Raw genomic sequence first — 21,954 nt, forward strand, 5'->3', positions numbered from 1 at the left:
CGTATAATCAAATCAACATTAAAAAAAACATCTCACTCAGCAACTTCAAAAATCTTCTTTATTTAGGGGATGAGGTCATACTGATGTCGTTGGACTGAGAGGACAGAGCAAGACGCAGCGGTTAGCGGTTACACTTAAAAGCAGCAGTTACTGGTCAAAAACAGCAACAGATTACAACAAGGAGCTGCTTAAAAAAAACATAACATCAAATAAATAGAAAATGAATCTGTCTTATTCTGATGTGGACAAACCAAGTGTCAGTGCAGCCAGTCAGTCTGTGGACTCGACTCCGGTGGAGTCAGAGGTCACTTCGGTCCCTGTGGTCAGTTTGGACCAGTGCGAGCGGCACGCGTTCGAGTTCCATCATGAAGGCAGAGGGGTTTATTTAGAGCAGCGCAGCGGTCGGAGCCTCTGGGTCTGATGTGGCCAGCATGGACACGGTGAAGTCACAACTTTGTTGACTGCAAATCCCAGAGACCGTTTCAACGAGAAACGGGCATAAAGTGGAACTGACATTAAATTGCATTATTTTGTTTCCGCATGTGTATTCATTTGGTCAAATTAGGATTTGCCATAATACAGAGCTCAGGAGGGATCTGTGCACCGAATTTCATAATTCATCCTCTTGACTTATATATCATATTATATAGGTTGTATCATCAAACTTGTTTGTTTTTTTTAACTTAAAAAACAGTCCATTATCCTGTAAAATGCATAACATTTGATTATGTTATGTTTAGCAGCCAAACCCCCGATTTATAGCCACATACATTGATCCAAGATCAAAATAACATCGTATAAAATCCAAGAAAACCGTAGCAGTGGTTTGAAGGCACGCGACGCAGGACCCGAAGTTTATAGGTTTTGCTTAATTGACATTTGAAATTATTAAATTGTGAGCACACTAACCTAAAACGACAAAAGTTAATTTCACTGATGGTTCACCAGTGGGTGTGAATTTCTTGGTACCAAGTGACGATGTCGGCTAAGTTATTTGATCGGTACAATCTTTGAGAATGGAAAGTCGTGGATTATGTCACTTTTTTGGATCGCACCACCTCTTGTAGCGGCGAGGGGTCTGACGCTGTAAGGCACTGCTTGACCCCCATCTGTGACAGATGGCACTACATTTGTTTGACTGTGTTGTGGCACTGAGCTCCACAGCACTAATCTTCACTGAGACTCTTTTGGACAGTCTGGTCTTTTGGGAATAGCACTTTTAGTTTTTTTATTTCAGTTTAACTCAAAAGAGAATACTTCAAATTTGGGGGGGAAGTGACAGTTTTACTTATAGCTGATTGGTTGTTGTTGTTGAGTTTTTGCTCTTTGAACCTTGCAGTTGACTCCTCTGCACAAGTTGCAATGGAAACAGTCTTAAAACTTAAAAAAAAAAAAAAGAGTTCTGTAGGTGAAACATTCAGGACGGTTGATTCGGAATCAGGATCAGGTCGCTGCAGAGTTCATCTTTTGAAAGAAGAGGCGAATAAAAGGAGGGGGGGAGCGACGAAGCAAGAAAAGAGATAAGGAGGCACAGACAGAAACCATGTTAGAACCATGGAAGCTCCACCCACTTGGGTGAACGAGAGGCATGCTGGGAAGGACGAGTATTCTTATCCAAGAAAAAAAAAAAGAGGTTATTTTACAGTCGGTCATCATCGACAAAGCGTCAGGGAACATGGGTTTTCATTTTTCCAGGAAATAATTCCAGTATTTTACAGTTTTGTGATCCAGAAGGTTCCATTTCGAAGGAACAGCAGAACCGTGTTAGAGGGCGCTGGTCTTCCAGCGCAGACAGTGCTGAAGCTTTTACAGGAGTGAAAGCACGATGGAGAAATCACATCCAACGAACATGTTTATCCTCTTGAAGGAAGGGTTAGCATTGAGGCTGATGGATAAGGGATTCGGATGCAGATGAATGGCAGCAGTAAGTGTAAACCTACAGCTGCAGCGAAACAGAAGCAACCGGTCGAGGGCTTTCTTGGCTCGGGAAACGCTGGACACGAATGAGCAGCCCTTCATTGACAATCTTCGTTAAGGCTGCTCGGGTTGAACGTCATCCATTAGCAATCCTGCGTCGCCCTTTCTAATTCCTCATCCTGTTGCCCCACCTCTTCCTCCACATCCTGCTCCACCTCCTCCTCCTCCTCCTCCTCTTCTTCTTTCTCGCTCATTTCCTCTCCGATCACGTCTAGCCGAGACTCCTGCCCGTTCAGCACCTCCACCTCGTCCTCGCTGTGAAGCCTCGCCTCCTGCAGCTGCAGCCGCCGCTCCTCCACCAGCAGGAGGCGCTCTCTGACGCCCTCCGCCGCCGCTGCCGTTTCGCTGGGACTCCCAAAGTACTGCTCGCTCCTGAAGCGGACAATTGGAGTTAGGGAACATGTGAGAGATCAGCTGTTAACAGCAGCCAGGAACACAACTCTGAAAAAATAAATGCTCAAGTTGTCCTGTATGTTTTTTAAATGTATAAAGATCCAAAGGTGATGGATGACATGTCAGTGTGTCCCCGACTTGTTTCTGGTGCCTCCAAGTAGCCAAAAGAAAGGGCTAAGTCTCCATGGAATGAATGTCATCCAATGCAAAGTCATCTGGAGCGAGAAAATCAGGTGTTTGTGTGTGTGCGTGTGTGTGTACGTACCCATCGGGGAAGATGACAGGAATGGTCAGTCTGTCCAGCAGCGTTTTCCCAGAAGAGTCGACTTCATCCAGAAACTCGGCGTCGACACATTCCTGCTGTAGCACCTGAAAGGCGGCAAAAACACACCAGCTGAAGGCAAGTCTATATCTTCAACTGTCTCTTCACTGCCATTCTGTTAACACACGAGGTCTGTGTCCCTCTGTGTCCCTCAGCCTGTCTCACCCTCTCGGCGTTGGTGTGGAAGTTCAGCGCGAGCTCCAGCCTCTGTTGTCTCTCTTCGGCGCTGACGCTGAACTGCTTCCAGATGCGGTTGAGTCTCGGCAGGGTGTCTCCGGACGAGCGCGTCGTGCAGCGCAGGGACTGACAGAGGACGACGGTCGCCTGCAGCAGCTGCCGGCCGTAGTCGTAGGTGCTCTGAGGACAAACAGAGAGACAGAGTTATTGTCAGGGACCCATGAATTATCGGATGGACTGCCGTGAAGTTAGGTACAGACATTCATGTCCCCCTGAGGATGAATCCCACCGACCTTGGTGATCCTCTGATTTTCAGTCAGCAACAACAGTGTGGTTAACAACTGAGGTTTTGAGTCTGGGTTAGTGTCTCACCTGAGCGACGTCCACAAACTTCCTGTGTTTGTCCAACATGGTCCTGGTCTCTTGAGAGTCGTCGCCCAGTCGGACGTGAGTCTTCAACAGGGCGTCCAAAAGCTCGCCAAGCCACTCCACTGACTGAACACACACAGACACACACACATCTCATCAATACAGGAGGCACGTGTGTGTGTGTGTGTTGTGGTTGTTGTTGTTGTGCGTCTCACCTGTAAAGCATCTTCTTCACATTTGAACAGTTGGACCATCTGCAGCATCTTCAGCCTCCTCACGTCCACCATGTCCTCACACCTGCAACAACACACACAAACACACACACCATTAGCTGAGCAATCTACTAGTATCGGAGCTAGAATACAGAAATGCCTTGTCAAGCTTTTGGTTTTACTATTCAGCCAAGAAACCAAAGAAGGCGAAGAAGAAAGTAACCTCTGTTTGCGGAGCTGCATCTCCTCCATCACGGCCTGTATGTGCTGAACGTTGTCCTGCTGTTCTCCGGCCGGACTCTCGCTTTCCTCCGGAGACCACGCCGGCTGGCTGCACATCTGCTCCATCAACAACGAGCCCTTCTGACGCAGCGAACCCAGACCTGCCTCTGCATGGAGGGGAGACGGTTAACGTCACAGGGGTGTAAAAGTTGTAGATGTCCCCGCTTAATACCACAGAAAAAGATGAAAGAGTGACTAATTGGGAGCACGAACCGACGGACTGCAGCTTCTCCTCCAGCAGTTTGAGGTTTTGTTGAATGGAAGCTCCGTCGGACGGAGCCACGTCGGCACAGAGCATGCCCAGCAGACCGTCCAGCTGCTGGGACAACTGCAGAGACAGACACACAGCGTTGATCACTCAGAAACCATCACATTCACTAACTGAAAGAACAGAAAGACAAATGTACAGCCTGTGTGTGTGTGTGTATGTGTGTGTGTGTGTGTTACCTCCTGCGTGGTGTTGTGAAAGCCCTGCGCCGCCTGCAGGACGTTCTGCCGGCTTTCCAGCTGCGCCGCCTGCCGGTAGCAGACGTCGCTGAGCTGCTGCTGCAGCGACTTCAGCTCCATCACCTCCTCCTCCTCCCCGGCACTGAGCAAGGCGGCGATCTGCTGGTTCAACTCCACGTACACCGCGAACCACTCCTGCTCACACACACAGCGATACAGAAGAGGAGTTTTTTTCGGTTTAAATCTGAGCTAATGCTAAAGCGGCTTAATGTAACGCCCCTGACCTTTTCACAGTCGAAACTACAGAGTGGAAGCATCAAAAGATAAATCCCCCCTAAGATCTTTTTTTAACCACAAATCTGAATTATCAGTTTGCCCTAATCGCATGCGTGCACGTTTCATCGTGTTGCATTTACACTGTGCTGGCTCTCGATCTCCTCGTGTTTCTGCTGCAGGGCCTGAGCCGCTCGAATCGAGTCGCCGATCGCCTGGTGGGTCTTTAGCAGCTCTGAACCTGGACCCTGCAACCAGGTCACCACCTGGGAGAAACACAGACAGAGATCATTTTACACTTATAAAAGAATTTAAGTAATTACAGATTTTGTGATCAGACAGAGAAGTGGGAGGAAGTATTTCAGAATATAGGTTCTCGTCCTATGAAAAGTTTATGATTTCCTGCTGTGGCATGCTGTGAAAAAATTATGTTTTTGAGGATCTTCTTCAGTCTCAGTGAAGATTATCAAAGAAGAATGATGAATCTCTGAGCTGCAGTACTGTGGAGCGACCAGCAGGAGGTACTCAGGCTCTACTTGCCTCCATGATGGAGTTCACATGATATCAAGTCATAACCATATCAAGATTTTCTTTGATGTTGACTGTTCATAAATCTTTTGATTTGACTTAATCCACTTCTTATCGTCCTTGATGTGCCGTGGCAACACAGGTTTAATTATTTACATGTAAGAGTGAAGGGAAATTGAAACATGAAATTAAAAAATTGAAGTTGATTTCCTCCAGCTGAAGCACATGGGCTGATCAAAGATCATGACTCGGCTATTGAAGGGGGTTTCCAGAGATTTAGCAAATCAAGTTGGAGAGAGACACAAGAATCTGATTTAAAAATCGCTGGCAACAAGAAGATTTTCTGACTTTCAGTCTCTCGTGTGGGTGACACTCCAAAAACACTGGATACTACATTTCATCAACATGGCATGATTTTTCACAATTTTATGTCCCAACAGCTGCCTGTTCAAAATGTGAAGACTCAACTTCAGTCCGAGTTAACCTAAATAACATAACCTGTGACAAGAAATCTAATCTTCATGTGTGAAATAAGTGGAATGGCCCTTTAAATTTCACTGGTGTAAATGAGTGTGATAGATCTCTGGGAGCAATTGAAAAAAAAATCATTATTTGTCTACATTAATGCTTCCTTTAACCTCTACTAATTGTATTCCATTATCTAATGAAAATATTCCTATTTTCCACAATATTAACAATTTGGGAGCTTTTGTGGAAACAGTGTGAGTGTGTCTTGTTTGGTAACAACTGGATGTTTAGTGGACTCTTATTTGTTCAATAGAGTAAAACTAAATAAAACAAGCAGCCTGTGTGTTTGTCAAATATGAACCAAAATCAATATCAATCAATAAAAGAGTGATTTTGATTTTATCGTGAGTTGAAGGTACTACATAGTACAACATCTGGATCAGTCGAACCAGATGTGCATGTGTCAGTATCATGATCTTAATTGTATTTATTAGGTCAGTGATGCCTTGAAGACCACACACACACACACACACACACACACACACACACACACACACACACACACACACACACACACACACACACACACACACACACACACACACACACACACACACACACACACACACACACACACACACACACACACACACACACACACACACACACACACACAGTTTAGATCCAGAACTAGGCCGCCGCCACCACCAGCCCACCCCCCACCTCAGAAACCTCCAGGCAAGTGACCGATATGTTGAGGTTACCATGGCAACCCCAGGCTCATCTCCAAGACTTAAGTCTCGTTACCCATCAGCCCGTGCGGCTGCTCGAAACCACACACTGCATAGCAGTGATGCTGCTCACTGACACCGTTTCTGAGGGTCAAAGGTCAACGTACGGATGATAAATAAAAGGCCCTAAGAGACTTTTTTTAAAGACTGAAGATTCAGGAACAGGACGATGTCTTCACCTCAAGCAGACATGTTTTACTGATTTGTCCTCCATTCGGGCACAAACTTAAGATGGCCTTTTAAAGAGTAAAAATATTAAATCTGGCTTTATACAGACAGACGATAGTGTGTGTGTGTGTGTGTGTGTGTGTGTGTGTGTGTGTGTGTATGCGCACGCATTACCTGCATGACCTTGGTGTGGATCTCGTCCAGCTGGGTGCGCTTGTTCCGCTGCCTGCAGATCTCCTGGTATCGGGTGTACTGCTCCCTGAGCGAGTCCAGCAGCTTCATCACCCGAGGCTGAGCCAGCAGCTCCTCCTCCATGGGACGCCAAGCCGGACCTGCAGGTCAGAGGTCAGAGAGAGAGGTCAGGGAGCAGACCTGTGGGGGGGGGGTTATAGTCCAGGACGTCTCTCCTAAGATCTGGTTCAATCATACCCTGCAGACTTATATGCAATTGGTGAACATGTCATGAGCATTAATCTGCTGCTGTAACCCCCTCCACCCCTCGGTGTCCAGGCTTAACGGCAGATTTTGAACCTGGCCGCTGTCACGCACTAAAACATCAGTGAGGTCCAACGCTGATGTTGGGTGATGAAGCCTCGCTCTCAGTCTGTGGCTACATCCACACCGCTACGTCTTTTTTCTCATTTTAAAACAAAAAACGATCTCGGTCCAGATGCGCGTTTCAGCTCCTTATCAGTTTTAATCTCCGTCATGGGTCAGGCGGAAGACAAACCTCACTTTGTTCCCTTTCTAAATACAGCACTGTGCAAAAGTGTTTTGCCCTGTCCTTTACGCAACACCATCGAGGAGGTCCGACGTCTGATGTAACTCGGACTGACGTTGACACTTAGTGCCGCCTCTGTGGAAAGTGCTGCTGTGAGAGAGTCACTGTGGATTGTATCCTCGCACTTTACCTCAGTGATTCTCAGAGATCATTTCTTGAGGTCGCCACATGGTTGTGGAGAACAAAACGAATTTAATATATTCAAAGTGAAATTACATTATTTTTAAGACTGAGAATTGTTTTGACATTAAATTGTCTGTACCAGTGAACAAAGGTTGTCAAGTGTGTTTTTGAGAGTTACAGTCTGTGTGCACATGAGAGATTAAACTTATTTTATGAAATTGGTTTCATGCGCCACAGATAAACTTGCCTGGCAGCTCAAGGGAAGATAGAATTTAAAAAAAAAATTTTTTAAATCACAGATCCTCACACCCCATTTAATCTAATTGTGAGAAAACTCCGCACCAGGCTGAATATTCTGGTGGGTCTTGACTCGATAAAGGTTTGAGAACTACTGCTCCACTTCATACTGTAGTGTACTCACTAGTACACAGCCACTCCAGAGGAAAACATGAAAAGAAAACACTACAGACGACCGGCACAGACACTTCTCTGTGACTGACAGCTGCTTCCTCACCTCCCTGTTTTCCTCCTCCTCCTCCTCCTCCTCCTCCTCCTCCCTCGGAGCCATTAAAGCGACGCTGCTGCAGCTCCGACAGCAGCTCATGACCTGCACACACACACACACACACACACACACACACACACACACACACACACACACACACACACACACACACACACACACACACACACACACACACACACACACACACACACACACACACACACACACACACACACACACACACACACACACACACACAAAGGGAGAGAGGGTCGCCTCGAGACGTTAAAAGCCGTGTTATTAGACCGTCTGAGACAATAACACGTCAGTGTTTGGTTACATGCCGTGTTACAATATGAAAGGAGCTGGTGGAGGGACGAGGGTGGTACCACAAACAAAGACTCCTTTCACCTCTGCCCAACAAACACACACAAACACACACAGGCTGCTCAGTACAGTGAACGCAGCCGGCCACCCATCCATCATTCATCCACCCTCCGTGTCTATTTAGCTCCAGGTCCTGGTGGCAGCAGACTCCCCCACACCCTCCAGGTCAGGGTGAGCCCAGACACAATGACAGGGAACTTGCGTTAAGCAGCTTGGATCCACGATTCCAATCTTTAATTTACTACTCAGAGATCATGATCACAAGAAGTAAACGTGTAATTGTGTCCACATGTAACGGGATGAATTCTTACATTGATATAAGGCAAAAACATTTAATGTTATACCATGTTAAGTTGGTACATTGTAATAATGTAAAAACATCTTGTTATAACAAAAATGGCATGGCAGAATTACGCCTCCGTAGTTTCCCACTCGCTATTCCGTACTTCTCCTCGTGAGAGTCCACAGGGAAGATATGACTGGTCACTGAATTAATAGTTTATTTCTTCTTTGTGTCATGTGCCTGTTATGCACTTATTATTCCACAATAATTGATTCTTGTATGAGTATTAATTGTTTTTTAGAATTATGTTCGGTCCTTTTTTGGTTTTTGTATTGCAATTGTCATATTTACGTAGCTGTTTTCAGGCATGAACTCCGGAAAATTAGGTTTTCTGGAGTTTGCCGTTCACATATGGAGAACGCAGCAGGAGAAGGTCCGAGTCAGACGCGTTCACTGCAGCAGGAACATTTCCGGAACATTCGCACAATCAGGAAGCACACTCGCACAATCTTCTGAAGATTTTCCTGCTCTATTCTCACATGGGAATTGTTTTCCTAGGGGGGCCGGTAGGAAAAGTTCCGGAAAATGTCCGGAGCAGCATTTGCGTGTATAATTACCGCCACATTTACATAATGACGTGGCTGTTTCATTGGAGTGTAAAGTAGAGAAGATGATAGTTACCGGTCTGTAGAACAGTCTCAGGGTCAAAGGACGGCAAGAGGGCGCAGTCAGCTGATCTGCAGAGAACAGACAGTCACACATAGCTCTGGATTTCATCTGTGTGTGTGTGTGTGTGTGTGTGTGTAGTGTGTACACGTACTTGTCCTTGTCCACCGAACTGCCCTTGTCACTGTCATTGATGATCGACAGCTCGTCCAGCAGTGACGTCGACTCCTTGGTGAACTTCTCAAAAACCTGCAACCAAAACGAACAGAATGAAAACAGGTTACCACGACAACAAGCATTTTAGGTAACGTCGTACTAAAAATATACACAAATTCATCAAAAATAAATACCAGTCTCTTGTTGAGCCAGTCGTTGTGGTCGTAGTCCAGACTTCCCCCAAAGTCGTCCGTCAGCTGACAGGGCTCGATGTAACGAGTCAGCTTATTGGCCGAAACCAGGATCACCTGACGGGAAGCACGGACACAAGCGCACGGGGAGCATAATGAATCAGACGATAACGATAAAGGGACCTCGTGCAAGAACATTTTCATAGTCTCATCCTCAACGGTTTGTTGATTATATCATTAGTATAATATTCCAACTGGCACCATGTTCCTCTTTCAGAAGTGCAGAGATGCGCTTGTACACTATCAGGACGCCTGGGAGCCACAGTTGGCCATCGCTGAAGGCAAGTGTTCCCAGAGCAGTGACACACACACACGCACCAGATCGTAAACATCCACTCGCTGGCCCAAGAAAAACCACAGACGCTGTCGCCGTCTCATAGAGAAATGTTCTGGAGAGATAGATTAAATGCAGTCGTCTAAACAAAAATGAGTCGTTCACTTTGAACCTCTTCTTGAAATGGCTAAATGGGTATTTAATTGTCAGGAGCCACGTTCAACGAATGGAGAGAGTGACTGAGGTTCGTCACTGGAGCTGTGGGTAGATTCAGTAATTCAGACAGAACATTTATGTAGATGTAACAGAATGGTCCTTGATTTCTCCAACTTTTTTTTTTAATTTGACAAACTCAAATTCTACGTCCGTTCTTAAAAAACATCTTTTGGATGATTTATACATATTCAGCACTGATCACGGATTATTATGTCAAGTATTGCCTCAGTCTATCAACCAAACAAAATTCTTGGGTCACAAGACAAACTAAATCTGGAGATAAGAGGACTCATGTGTGTTCATGAGTGTGTTCATGAGAGGCCTGTGAGCGAATCTTTTCCTTCGGCGAAGAAAAATAACGACAACCAACATTTTGGTACACACAACAATGTGGCGACTATGTCATGATATATATCGTGAAGAACTCCGGGCAACATTTGTATGAGGGATCGTTTTCACAAATACCTGGACAGTCAAACAGCTGGTGGTCTCCCAGTTGTCACGGCAGCAGATGCTGTCAGAGATATTGTAGTCAGCTCAGTGTGTGTGTGTGTGTGTGTGTGTGTGTGTGTGTGTGTGTTTAAAATGTTAGGTCAGAAGGTAGAGCAGCTGTTCGACGCACACCCCACACACACAAACACACGCCATAGTTAAGATGAGTCACATTTCAGCACAGTCACTGAAATCTCCCTTCCAGCAGCTGTGTGTGTGTGTGTTCAAATAAAGTAAGGATCTCTAACTAACAGAATTTCACTTGAAGGCCGCTCAACGGGAGCATACCTCCGCCGAGGCTGTCGCCCTGTCTCGCCACGTTAAAGAATGTGATCCACCCATTTTTTTCCGGATCCGCTCCAGAAATTTAATGGGCTCTTCCTCGGGGTCGTGCAAAATTTCATGGAAATCAGTTCAGCGGTTATTGAGTAATCCTGCTGACAGACAAATTGCTATGAAAACATAAAGTCCTTGGCAGAGGAACCGACAACGCCAGCACTTAAATCAAAGCAATAAATAATTCCCCCTTACAAAATATATTCAGTATCTACACAATCTGGCAGACCACAAACATGGACATTGTGATTGGAAATAAACTGTTGGTGTCTGTTAGCCGACTCTTAAATGTCGGAGTGTCCTTGAACGCACCATCAGTGAGAGTTTTCCCTCTGAGCCTGAGCACACAGCATTAACCCCACTCTGACTAAAAGAAGAAAAGTCAAGTAATCGCAACGATCACTGTGATTATCCATATGCAGCAACATTTCAAGTTACACGAAGGACCCGCCGACTTGCTCGAGTTACCGTGGCAACTGCCGCCGGAGCCAACATGGGCGTAGAAATCTGGGTCACAATAACGACTGATCTCTGTCAGTAAAACCATCTGTTATAAGAGAGTATAATAGAGGAGGAGACTGGCCCCAAATCACACACACACACACACACACACGTACACGCAAGCACACACACACACACAAAATTGATCCTGGCTCAGGTTTCCAGCAGCACTCAGGACGGATAATGATGCCCAAGGTTATTATATTTGTCTCTGTTTGATATCAAGTAACAACACATTTAAGGAGTGTGTGTGTGTGTGTGTGTGTGTGTGTGTGTGTGTGTGTTTGTGTGTGTGTGTGTGTCTGTCTGTCTGTCTGAGCTCTTATTAAAATCACAAGCACTGCTCTCTCTCCCGTCTCTATGATGGGAGGCTTTTTTTTCGAGTGACCTTCCAGTGCAGCCAATCAAAACAGGCATACGGTACTTATGATATTTCAATCTGGGGCCACGTGGTGGAACAACTGACCAGCCGCTAGAAATTCTACAGCCATGCCACATGCTGCATTACTAAAAACAGAACTACATGGTTAAGACCTGTCGCTGTCTCTTTAATGACCGTACATCTTCAGAGTCGACTCAGGGACGAACTTTAAAAAAAGCCTCAAGTGGTTCTTAAAACTAAAGCTCATGGAAAGGCCAAACGTCTAATTTCCTGCGGTGGAAAAGGGAACCGAAGCCCACATCAATGTCCAGAGATGTCATTTTACATCTTTTGAAAATGAGAAAAAAAACCCATGTTCTGCTGGAGTGTTAAAAACTCTGTGGTTCAAGTGAACAAAGTCCTTTTCAAGTCAGGCACACACACATTTCTTTCGAAATTTCCACCAAGACCACAACTTTCAAAATCATTTCGGTCACCGCTCGGCGCTCAAAGCTGGTTTTGTCCTGAAGCAGTTTCAGCGGAGCGTCGGCCACGAGACTCACCTCAAAGCCCAGCCGATCCTTCTCCTTCCAGAAGCAGAAGTGTGTGACCTTCTTGTCCCAGAATTCATCGGGCTTCACCACGCAGACCAGCGACACCTCGGCCGGGATCACATTCTGAAACGGCATTGACAAGCGTCAGCGTTAATTATCCCAGACAGAGACAAACGTCCTGGTGTAAGTGCGTTTCTCCGTACGGAGACGTTACGCGTGTTTGTACCTGCAACATGAGCACGACGGTCTTCACGATGGTCCACTGAGACTTCCGTCCGTCCACGATCACGGTGAAACCCCGAGCCTTACACTTCTCACTGTGAGACAGACGGGAAGAAAGATGTCGTTAAACTACACTTGACAACACACGTCAACATTCACATACAGTCAGATGTTTTCTTTGTAACACCAGCTCCTTACAGAGAAGTGTTGCATTATGGGCTTGTAACGCCTCGTGTAATCCGACGAGAGGGAACAAGTCCGAAGAACATGCTCACATCTTTACTGCCGAAATGAATCAGCATCCGTCAAGCAGCCAAAAATTACAGCTGTCAGAAAGACCCAAAAGATCCCTCGTACAGTTTTCAAGAGTAGAAAGTGCGAGCGTGTGACTCGCCCTTTGTTTAGTTTCTACACAACTAAACAAATACAGATCTTCCCTATCTTATATTCAGGGTCGTCACAACTTTGGGCCAAGAAGGCAATGAGAAACAAGTTGTAATAAACTGGAATCATCCTTTAAGCCTTTTCCAGAACCTCTGAACAAGTATCCGACTCTGGAGCCAAGAGCCTGGTACAGATCAGATCAGTGACTCCAAATATGTCCAAAGGCTTTAAAAAGACACAGACACATGACAGACTGTTTCTACTGCAACTGCTGCACACACATAGATATATATATATATATATATATATATATATCTATGTGTGTGTGTATGTATGTACCTGGGGATGCTTAGAAGGTAGTCCAGTGTGGCGCTGAGCTCCTCCATGCTGGTCTGATCTGAACTCAGAGGGATGGTCAGGATCAGACCACTGCGCCGATCTTTGCCCCCTGAATAAAAAACACAACATTAGGGAAAAATGAGAAAAAAACAACTTTATTGCGTGTGCGTGCGTGCGCGTGTGTGTGCGTGCGTGTGTATGTGTGCGTGCTTTCTACCTGACAAGAAGGCCAGTTTCTTCTTGAGGATCGGGAGGATGTTGGTGGCTTCCATGCTTAGGTCAGACATCTGTAAACACACGTGTAAACAATTCTTAAAAAGGAAGCGCTCACAGAATCACATTCACATGCCCACATGAACAGAGAAACCAGTTTTGGTCGCTGTCATTTCTCCTCCTGTCCATTCTGCCTCTGTCCAAAAGCCCAGACACTAGTCCACAGACTCAGACACTAGTCCACAGACTCAGACACTAGTCCACAGACTCAGACACTGGTCCACACTTTCAGACATTAGTCCATGGACTCATACACTAGTCCAACAAGCCCAAATACTAGCCCATAGGCCAAGACACTAGTCCAACAGGATCAGATACTAGTCCAAAATGTCAGACAGTAGACAAACAAGCCCAAATATTAGCCCATAGGCCCAGACACTAGTCCACAATTTCAGAAAGGAGTCCACAGGCTCAGACACTAGTCTGTGGGCCCAGACACTTAACCATTTCAGACACCAGTCCAACACTAGTCCAACAGGCCCAGACACTAGTCCAAGGGCCCAGACACTAGCCCAAGAGCCCAGACACTAGTCCAACAGGCCCAGACACTAGTCCACAATGCAGACAACAACTGCAGGATCATTGTGACACTGCTACCACCTCCTCTCTGAAGCATCACACGACCACAGAGAGAGAGATAATCCTTAACTGAAGTCACACAGTGAATTTTTAGAAGACAGCTGCGAGCTTGTGCTGTCAATCAAATCTGACCAAACCACACCCACCACACCGTTCTGGTGGATTAGATTACGTATGTTGGATTAAGCTTCATGGACTGGATATTTCACTTTCCCCTTTTTCTTTACTCACTGCACTTTTACCAAGAACTCAATTGTTGATGTTCGACTTTTCTACTAAACTTCATTTCAGAACATAAAACGCAGATGATAAATCATGTGGTTCATATAATAATTATCATCATCTTCAGCAGCAGCATGTCTGATTAGTCAAGTCACTGCAGCAGCAGCAGCAGCAGCAGCAGCATCAGTCCTGCAGCATGGCTTCATCTGCATCTTCATCATCCTCCTCCTCCTCCTCCTCCTCCTCATCCCCCTCCTCGTCAGCGGGCCTCGCTGCAGCCGCAGGACGGCCCGACCCGACCCGACCCGACCCGGCCCGACCCGGGTTCGGTTCCTCTCGGCTTGGTTCGGCTCGGCCCACAGACACAATGCCCTACATTCACCAGCCCCCCAGGCTGCGGCGTTTGCGGCTCCAACCGCCCCACTGACCTCACCTCAGACTCAATCCCCTCAGTATCGACAACTTCGGGATCGATCGGCATTAAGTATCGATGCGGCGGCGTTTCCTTTTACCTCCCAGTCAAATCACAAGCATTTTATTTTGTCCCGATTTTTTTTTTCCTCCGATCCCCGGTCCTCCTCTTCTCCTCTGTCGCTCCTTCTCTCTCCTGCAGCGCTTCCCTCTCTTCCGCTTCCTCTTCTCGGGATGATTTATCAGCAGTCACAAGAAATATTTTTCCATTTAAAATAAAAAAACACTGAAGATCTCAGTTTCTCGTTCCCTCCCCGTTTGCTCCTAACAACAGTGGAAACACAAATAACAGGCGGCGGAGCTCGCTGCTCTGCGCAGCCTCAGTGAAGCTCAACAGAAGAATGTGACTTCCGGTGAGGCGACATTCAAAATAAAAGCCCAGAGGAACCGTGTACGCATGCCGCGATGGAACCCCTGTCCTCCGGCCTCTAATGACCCGACCACTTTACAGGCTTCGTTATCCAGAGTATGAAATGATTAATGGTTGATCAATTAGTCAATTGATTTAAAATGAACTGGAAACAATTTTGGATGAATTCAGTATTTTATAAATCACAAAACTGATCAGCTTTTCAAATATGGACATAATCTTCAAAAAAGTAAATTTATAAACCAAACAATGCATCATTAAAGAAAAAAGTAATCAAACTGTCACAGGTTGAGTTTCAGGGTAGCACAAAAATACAATAGAAAAAATCTAAAGAAAATGTATGTATATTTATTTGTATGTCTGTAAGTGAGAGCCAGTGCTGCTTATTTAAATGTCTTGAAAAATTTGAATATCATTTTTTTTCCGCGATTTTATTCTGAAGGCCTCTTTTGCCTTTTCGCAGTAAAACCCAAACACGTGTATCTTCATAAAGCTGGAGCCGTATTTCCGGGGGTGGAGCCACAGCCAAACAAGCCACGCCCTATCCAGTTCAGACCACTGAGGCGTTTACGTGCCCTCAGAAACTGTACAACCTGCGTCCACGAACAGAATCATTTTTTAAAAATAAAAAAACAGGGAATTAAATAATATAAAACTATAATTTTTAAGTTTCTCAGTGCACAGTTTTTTATTCTGTGAATTATGAAAATACACATGGATGACTTTTTAAAAATAAATTTATACATCACATTAAATATATACACAAACTAATGTTTGTCTCAATCATACAGGTAAAAACAAAACAAAACATTCTTATAAACACAACTCAACATTCAAGTTTGTACAAACACATTTCACATTTCTATAGCAAAGTCTTTGCATTAACGCATGTTAATGTTCACAATCATACAAAAATAATGTTCATGATACACAATTCCTTTCTCTTTCATATTCATACTTAGACTGATTGTCACATTCACATTTATGTTTACTGTTTACTGTCCAACGGTCGAGGCAGGCGGTCATCCAGCCCTGTTCGAGGTTTCTTCCTGTTGGAGAGCATTTTTTTCCCCCACTCTTGATGCGAACTGTTTGGGTTCCTTTCTATCATACTATCATAAGGTTTTGACTTTGCTCTATAAAAGTGCCTTTAGATTTAACTCTGCATAAATAAAACTGAATTGAATTAACGTGCCAGTGTTTCAACCCATGTGCAGCAAAACAGTAAAACTAGATTTGCATTGAGCAAAGTTATCTGTTGTGTGATTTTAAATAATGCTTTTCTCATCTCATTGACTTTAATGGGGGTAAAAAACATTCAGTTGTTCTGTGACTTCATTTTTAGTGAAGCTCTGCATGAGTTTCCCATATTGTATGGAATTTCAATAAGCTGATTCATAAGGTGCCGGTGAATGCATCACTAAGGGCTCTTCAAGTTCTGTCCCAGTGTGCAAAAGTCACTACTTCGTCAGGACACAGAGAACAACACCACCACCCTGACAAAATAAGAATCTTCTTTATAAAATATAACAGTTTTAGCCTCGTCAGTGGTTTTTGTTTTTTTATTTGTTTATCTGTCAGGAGTCTTATAGGTGAGTTGTGCAAATGATCTCAGGTGCAGTGGTCTGACTTTTAGCTGACTTCCCATCATCCTTTGAAGGAAGGTCCGAGGTCCATGGCCACCTGAACCTGGAAGCCAGATTAAGAGAGGTGCGTCATTCAGACTCCATTACAATGTACATTTTGTGTCCTATTTTCAATATAATTAAGCGTTGGTCAGCTTACACTCAACACTATATTTTCCTGGTAATATGCCCTAGACTTCTGTAGCTCGAAATGCGCACAACACACAATACTTGAAAGCTTGTAGTACTCAAAATATTGAAATACTTTTTACATTGAGAGGTCTTGGTATAGACGGAAGCAAAATAGCACTTGGACCTCCCAGCCAACGGCACACATTATAATACAGGCAGTGAGCATTGTACTGTGACATCATGGGCCGACTCACCTCTGTATGGGCGCCAGCTGTTGGATGGTGTCAGGAAGCGGCTGCCTGAACGTCTCCGGCAGGCAGAGACAGAGAAGAACACTGAGCATCGACAGCGAACCCACCACGATCCACGGCAGGAACTGATAGAACACGGCTGGAGAGGCAACCAGACCAGATCAAGTCAGACCAGACCAGAGCAGATCAAGTCAGACCAGACCAGACCAAATCAGACCTGATTAGATCTGAATATGTCAAATCAATTCAGATCAAATCTCTTCCACACAATGGCGTATGAAGGTGGAGGGTCTCACCCAGCTGCAGCAAGTATGGGGAAACAGAAGACCCCACTCTGGAGAACATGGCACAGGACGACATTGCTGTGTTCCTGATGACCGTGGGAGAGAGCTCCCCCGTGTACATGTACATCACCCCGCTGCCGGCCAGGATGCCAAATTTGCCGAGCAGCACCAGAGTCAGGGTCAGAGCTGGATTACCTGCAGGGAGGACGAGAGCTGTGAGCCAGTGATCACATCATAACCATGCATGAAGGGGCCTGTCGAGCTCGAATTAAACAACATGTTTGTCTGGTCCAACATAAATTGCAAGCCAATGCTACCGACCTTGGTACATAACTTCCTGCCCTTCATTTGAAAAAAATTGGTAGAAGGAGAGTACAGCTACCCCGTACTTGTCCTACTCACTGCGCGGGATGGCCTGAATGAGGAGCAGCGCTATTGCGCCCAGCACGGTGAAGATGATGAACGACAGGCGGCGCGGAAGGCTGCGCGCTGCCAGCCAGGTGGTCACATATGCCGGGAGCTCAACGGCGGACAACAGGAAGTAGTTCAGGAAGGGGCTTCCGTAGAGGCTCGACATGTTGAAGGACAATCCAAAGTAGCTCACGCTCGAAGAAAGCCTGCGAACACCAAGAGAACAAGGCTGAAAAGCTTAAAAACCTGTGAGCTTTGGGGTTGCAGTGTGGGTAAGAGCCAAAATGTGAAGCTCATGAACAGCTGGAGCTAAACAAAAGTTCGGTATGAGGTTGTGGCGCCAATAAATTCTAAAGGGTTCATCCTCTGGAGCACAGGAATATGATCAGCAATTGTCTGGGCAACGTTAAATTACTTTGGAGGGTAATTTGAAGGGTCGTCAAAATCATTTGTAGTCATCCAGAGTAGATTTGAATAGAATGGACAACCAGTCGTCGAGAGACAAACCAACTGACCTTGCGAGGTGGTACTACCAAGAAAAGAAGGGGGGACATTTTCTGAACACTAAAGTAAAAAAGGAGGTCTCTCATTTACCAGATGAGCCACAGCATGAGGGTGATGTTTCGAATGTTCGTGGTCCTCAGCAGGTCCAGGATGCTATGGGACTCCGCTTTCTGGCTCGGTGCCTTCTCAGCCTGTCGGAGAGACGGAAACTATGGTAGAGGAGCCGCCGTCTTGGTGAGAGAAGAGTGAGGCTTCAGGTTCTTACGTTAGCTGACGGGAAGATGACATGCGGAGGTTGCACGTGGTTCTCCAGAGCTGCCGACCTCAGCAGGAGTTCTGCCTCCTGCGAACGGCCGCGAGACACCAACCAGCGAGGAGACTCCGGAATCAGCCTAGTGTGGAGGGAAAAAACAAATATACTTTTGGAATTATAGTCGTATACTACATTATAAGATGGATTTGTATCTCGATAGCACGCTGAGGTCGTCTTACCACCAAAGGGGGATGCAGGCCACGCCGGGCAAGGCCATGATCAGTGACAGGTGTCTCCAGTTACTGACCAGATAGGCAGTGACAGCCGTCAGCATCGTAGAACTCACGTAGAAAAAAGGCAAACCCAGGCTGGAGAAGTAAACTCTGGTCGAACCGATCAGGATCTCTGAACCTGTGGAGGAGCCGCTGTGTTAAAAAGGCCAGCGCAAAATTGGTGTTTTCATTTTTTTGTCTTTTAAAGACTCAAAGATGTGACGGTGGAATTTAAAAACATTGGAGGGGACATGGTCTTTCTGTGGCCCTCCAACGTAACTCCATGGAGCTTATCAATAGTACACACGACCAGGTTACAGTATCCTGGAATCGGAAAATAGCCCCTTACCCAGCACAAACACAACTATGTAGCTGGCAATCTGACCCATGCCCAGCATAAAGAAGAGCGCGGTGAAGACGGGCCAAGAGGGGGCGAAAGCCACAGCGGTGCTGAAGACGCTTAGAAGGCCGATGCCACCGAACAGAACGGGCTTCCTGCCAAACCTGAAGTACAAATACCACAGAGCGGTGTCAGCAACAACAACAGCAGCGTATCACGGTCCCCTGTTCATATTTTGATAACAAAGAAGAGAGAGACCCTGAAAGAGGATGACATTGTTGGCAGGTAAGAAGACGTTCATCTAAAGAAATGGTGGATGTTTGTGGGGAAACCCTGTAGAAGCGGAGAGGATTGGCTATTGGACAGTTCAAACTGAAACTTTAATAAAAAAAGTACCGGTCAGCCATCTGTCCAGAGATGAAACAACCGCACAATCCTCCCAGGAAGTAGAAGAGAGAGGACAGGGGCTGTTTCCACTCGTCTTTGCACACCAGGTTTAACTGGAATGGACAAGGGACATATGACAGTTCTGCGGCAGGCATAGCTGAGCTTCCTGGTTGGTCAATGATTGGTGACACGACAGAAGCTGTTCTGACAAGTCTGGATCCTCATTATATAACATGTTGGACACTAAACAGTAATGTACAGTAGGCAGGAGGCGGGGCTGTCACTAATAGTACAGTAGGAGTAGTGAAAACAAGTACAAATCATTGTATTAATACTCTCAGACGATGCAGTAGTAAACGCCATGGCAACAGTAACAGTTCAGTACCTCGGTGACTACAGTGGACTGGTAGTACTCAGTACTGTAGGTCCATCCGTCTTTACAGCCCTCCTGCTTCAGGTCAGAGAGGTGGACCGGCACAGACAGGTTCTGGATCTGGTCCAGGCTGAGATTGGTTCCCACTACTGCAGACAGGTTCTGCACCAGGTCCAGCTCGTAGCGGCTACAACTGCTCCTCTCAGGCCGCCCGGCCGCCTGCCGACCAGGAAACAACACCACCGTTATTATTTCAACCTGTGCTGCAACAACAGTGGTGGAGCGGTGGGAGCGGCGCACAGATGCTTAAACCACACCAGTTTGAACCTGCATGAGGATCAGAGCCCGGATTTAATCCAAAACTATACAGTGAATTATTAGCTGACTGCATTTAACAAATAACTTAACCTTATCTCAAAATCCTGTATCGCACAGTAATGGAAAGTACTCAAGTACAGGACTTTATTTCTGCTGCTATATACTAACTTATACTTTATACTTTTTACTTTAATTTTACTTATACTTTATACTATTTATACTACTGTACAACATTTTGAAAGTAAATATTTGTTTACTTCACTGCTTTTATTTGATATAGTTATATGATATGTGATGTTTTACCCTTTAGGTAATTAAAATGAGCTCTTATTAATTACTATTAAAAATTTAAAAAGCTTCTTTAACATTTATGCATCGGTCCTGATAGTAAAATAATCAAACATGTAATCAGAATCCTAATAATACACAACTAACAGCATCAATTTGGCTGCATAATTACTTTTTTATATAATACAGTATATCTACCTTTAATTGATTGGTCTCCAGTTTTAATTGAGAAAATTTGTCATTCGTTCTTTGGTCTCGAAAAAAAAACATGTTGCTATTGAGTTTTATTTATTTGTGCACAACGTTTCCATTCATCCCCGATGTACTGGGATGGGGGAGGGGGTTAAAGTGGCAAAGATCACAAAACACGAGACCTCAAAAGGAAGTGACTGGGGTTTCTTGTATCAGATTAAGATGAAGTGACATTTGCAATGGGTGAAGACCAGCAACTCTTGTTCTGACTACAATTCTATTCTCTCTGTAATACTCTAATCAGATTGGAGTGTGCCACCAGAATAAGGATGAACCTTTGCAGTGGTTTGAATTGCCAAAAAGGCAAAAAAACAGAAATTCTGATTTGGGAAAAAGGTACATAAATATGAAATTAAGGATGAGGGCGAGGAGTGGGGCAGATGTTGAGCAAAGACAGATGATGGAATTAAAAATCTTAATTTTCCCACTTCATGATTACTTTGTTGACCACGTTCAGAATCATTGAGTCTGAACGGGCCCGACTCCAGCGCTGTCTGGTTCTGACCTGTACCGGGATGCTGGCCTGAATCCAGTCCTGGCTCAGGTTGCTGTGGGCAGGGATGTGGCAGCGGTGAGGGGGGCTGGCCAGCAGGAAGATGACGGACAGGATGTTGTATCCGCTCGGAACGGCGGTGAGACAGAGCAGGAAGAAGATTCTCCTCTGGAACGGGCCCCAGGTCCCCAGGAACGACACCGACTCCTCGTAGTTCTGCATTTCACTCTATTCTACCTATATCGTCTGTTTGTGACTTCACACCTGCTCCGTGCTACTGACACCACAGGAGCAGCTACAGTTTGACCATTAGGTTGACCGAACGTGCAAAGATTCTCTGTCTTCAAACCGCAAACACTTCAAATACTAAATATGGGAATATCACTGCTCTTCCCCTGTACTATTGTTATGATAGTTGTAAAAAAAAAAAACTAATCAATAAGCAATATTACAACAATGAGTACAACTACTTTCTGTTACTATAATCAACATAGCTTCAATTACAGTTCCCCCACCTCTATAAGTTCGATAAAAATATGAAAACAATGGCTCGATGACTAAAGTTACGATTAGTCCTCCTGTTGTTGCGGTGTAAGCTTCTCTCTGCAGGACCTATGT

General features: G+C 45.3%; 2 protein-coding genes across 3 annotated transcripts; both read right to left on the minus strand.

Moving 5' to 3' along the window:
- Window positions 1-40: 40 nt before the first annotated feature.
- sestd1 (SEC14 and spectrin domains 1) lies at window positions 41-15,107 on the minus strand. Of its 2 annotated transcripts, none has more exons than XM_035604142.2 (19): window positions 14,825-15,107; window positions 13,456-13,525; window positions 13,239-13,347; window positions 12,520-12,610; window positions 12,303-12,416; window positions 9,503-9,616; window positions 9,307-9,401; window positions 9,168-9,223; window positions 7,826-7,918; window positions 6,582-6,739; window positions 4,596-4,718; window positions 4,180-4,374; window positions 3,946-4,060; window positions 3,674-3,839; window positions 3,454-3,535; window positions 3,242-3,364; window positions 2,858-3,049; window positions 2,636-2,739; window positions 41-2,349 (listed from the first exon to the last, which is right to left on the minus strand). In XM_035604142.2, the coding sequence occupies exons 2-19, from the start codon at window positions 13,523-13,525 to the stop codon at window positions 2,061-2,063; spliced, it is 2,289 nt and encodes a 762-aa protein (XP_035460035.2). In that variant the 5' UTR covers window positions 14,825-15,107; the 3' UTR covers window positions 41-2,060. The 2 variants fall into 2 exon arrangements, with proteins under 2 accessions (XP_035460035.2, XP_035460034.2); XM_035604141.2 differs by having other exon boundaries at window positions 14,746-15,107.
- Window positions 15,108-15,872: 765 nt separating this feature from the next.
- On the minus strand, window positions 15,873-21,954 carry LOC118283067 (solute carrier family 22 member 5). The gene is made up of 11 exons (XM_035604722.2): window positions 21,349-21,954; window positions 19,998-20,204; window positions 19,622-19,725; window positions 19,235-19,389; window positions 18,853-19,024; window positions 18,626-18,752; window positions 18,451-18,551; window positions 17,848-18,062; window positions 17,458-17,640; window positions 17,165-17,300; window positions 15,873-16,842 (listed from the first exon to the last, which is right to left on the minus strand). The coding sequence occupies exons 1-11, from the start codon at window positions 21,556-21,558 to the stop codon at window positions 16,740-16,742; spliced, it is 1,713 nt and encodes a 570-aa protein (XP_035460615.2). The 5' UTR covers window positions 21,559-21,954; the 3' UTR covers window positions 15,873-16,739.

This window comes from Scophthalmus maximus, chromosome 14 (assembly GCF_022379125.1).
Source record: "Scophthalmus maximus strain ysfricsl-2021 chromosome 14, ASM2237912v1, whole genome shotgun sequence".
Lineage (NCBI taxonomy): Eukaryota > Metazoa > Chordata > Actinopteri > Pleuronectiformes > Scophthalmidae > Scophthalmus > Scophthalmus maximus.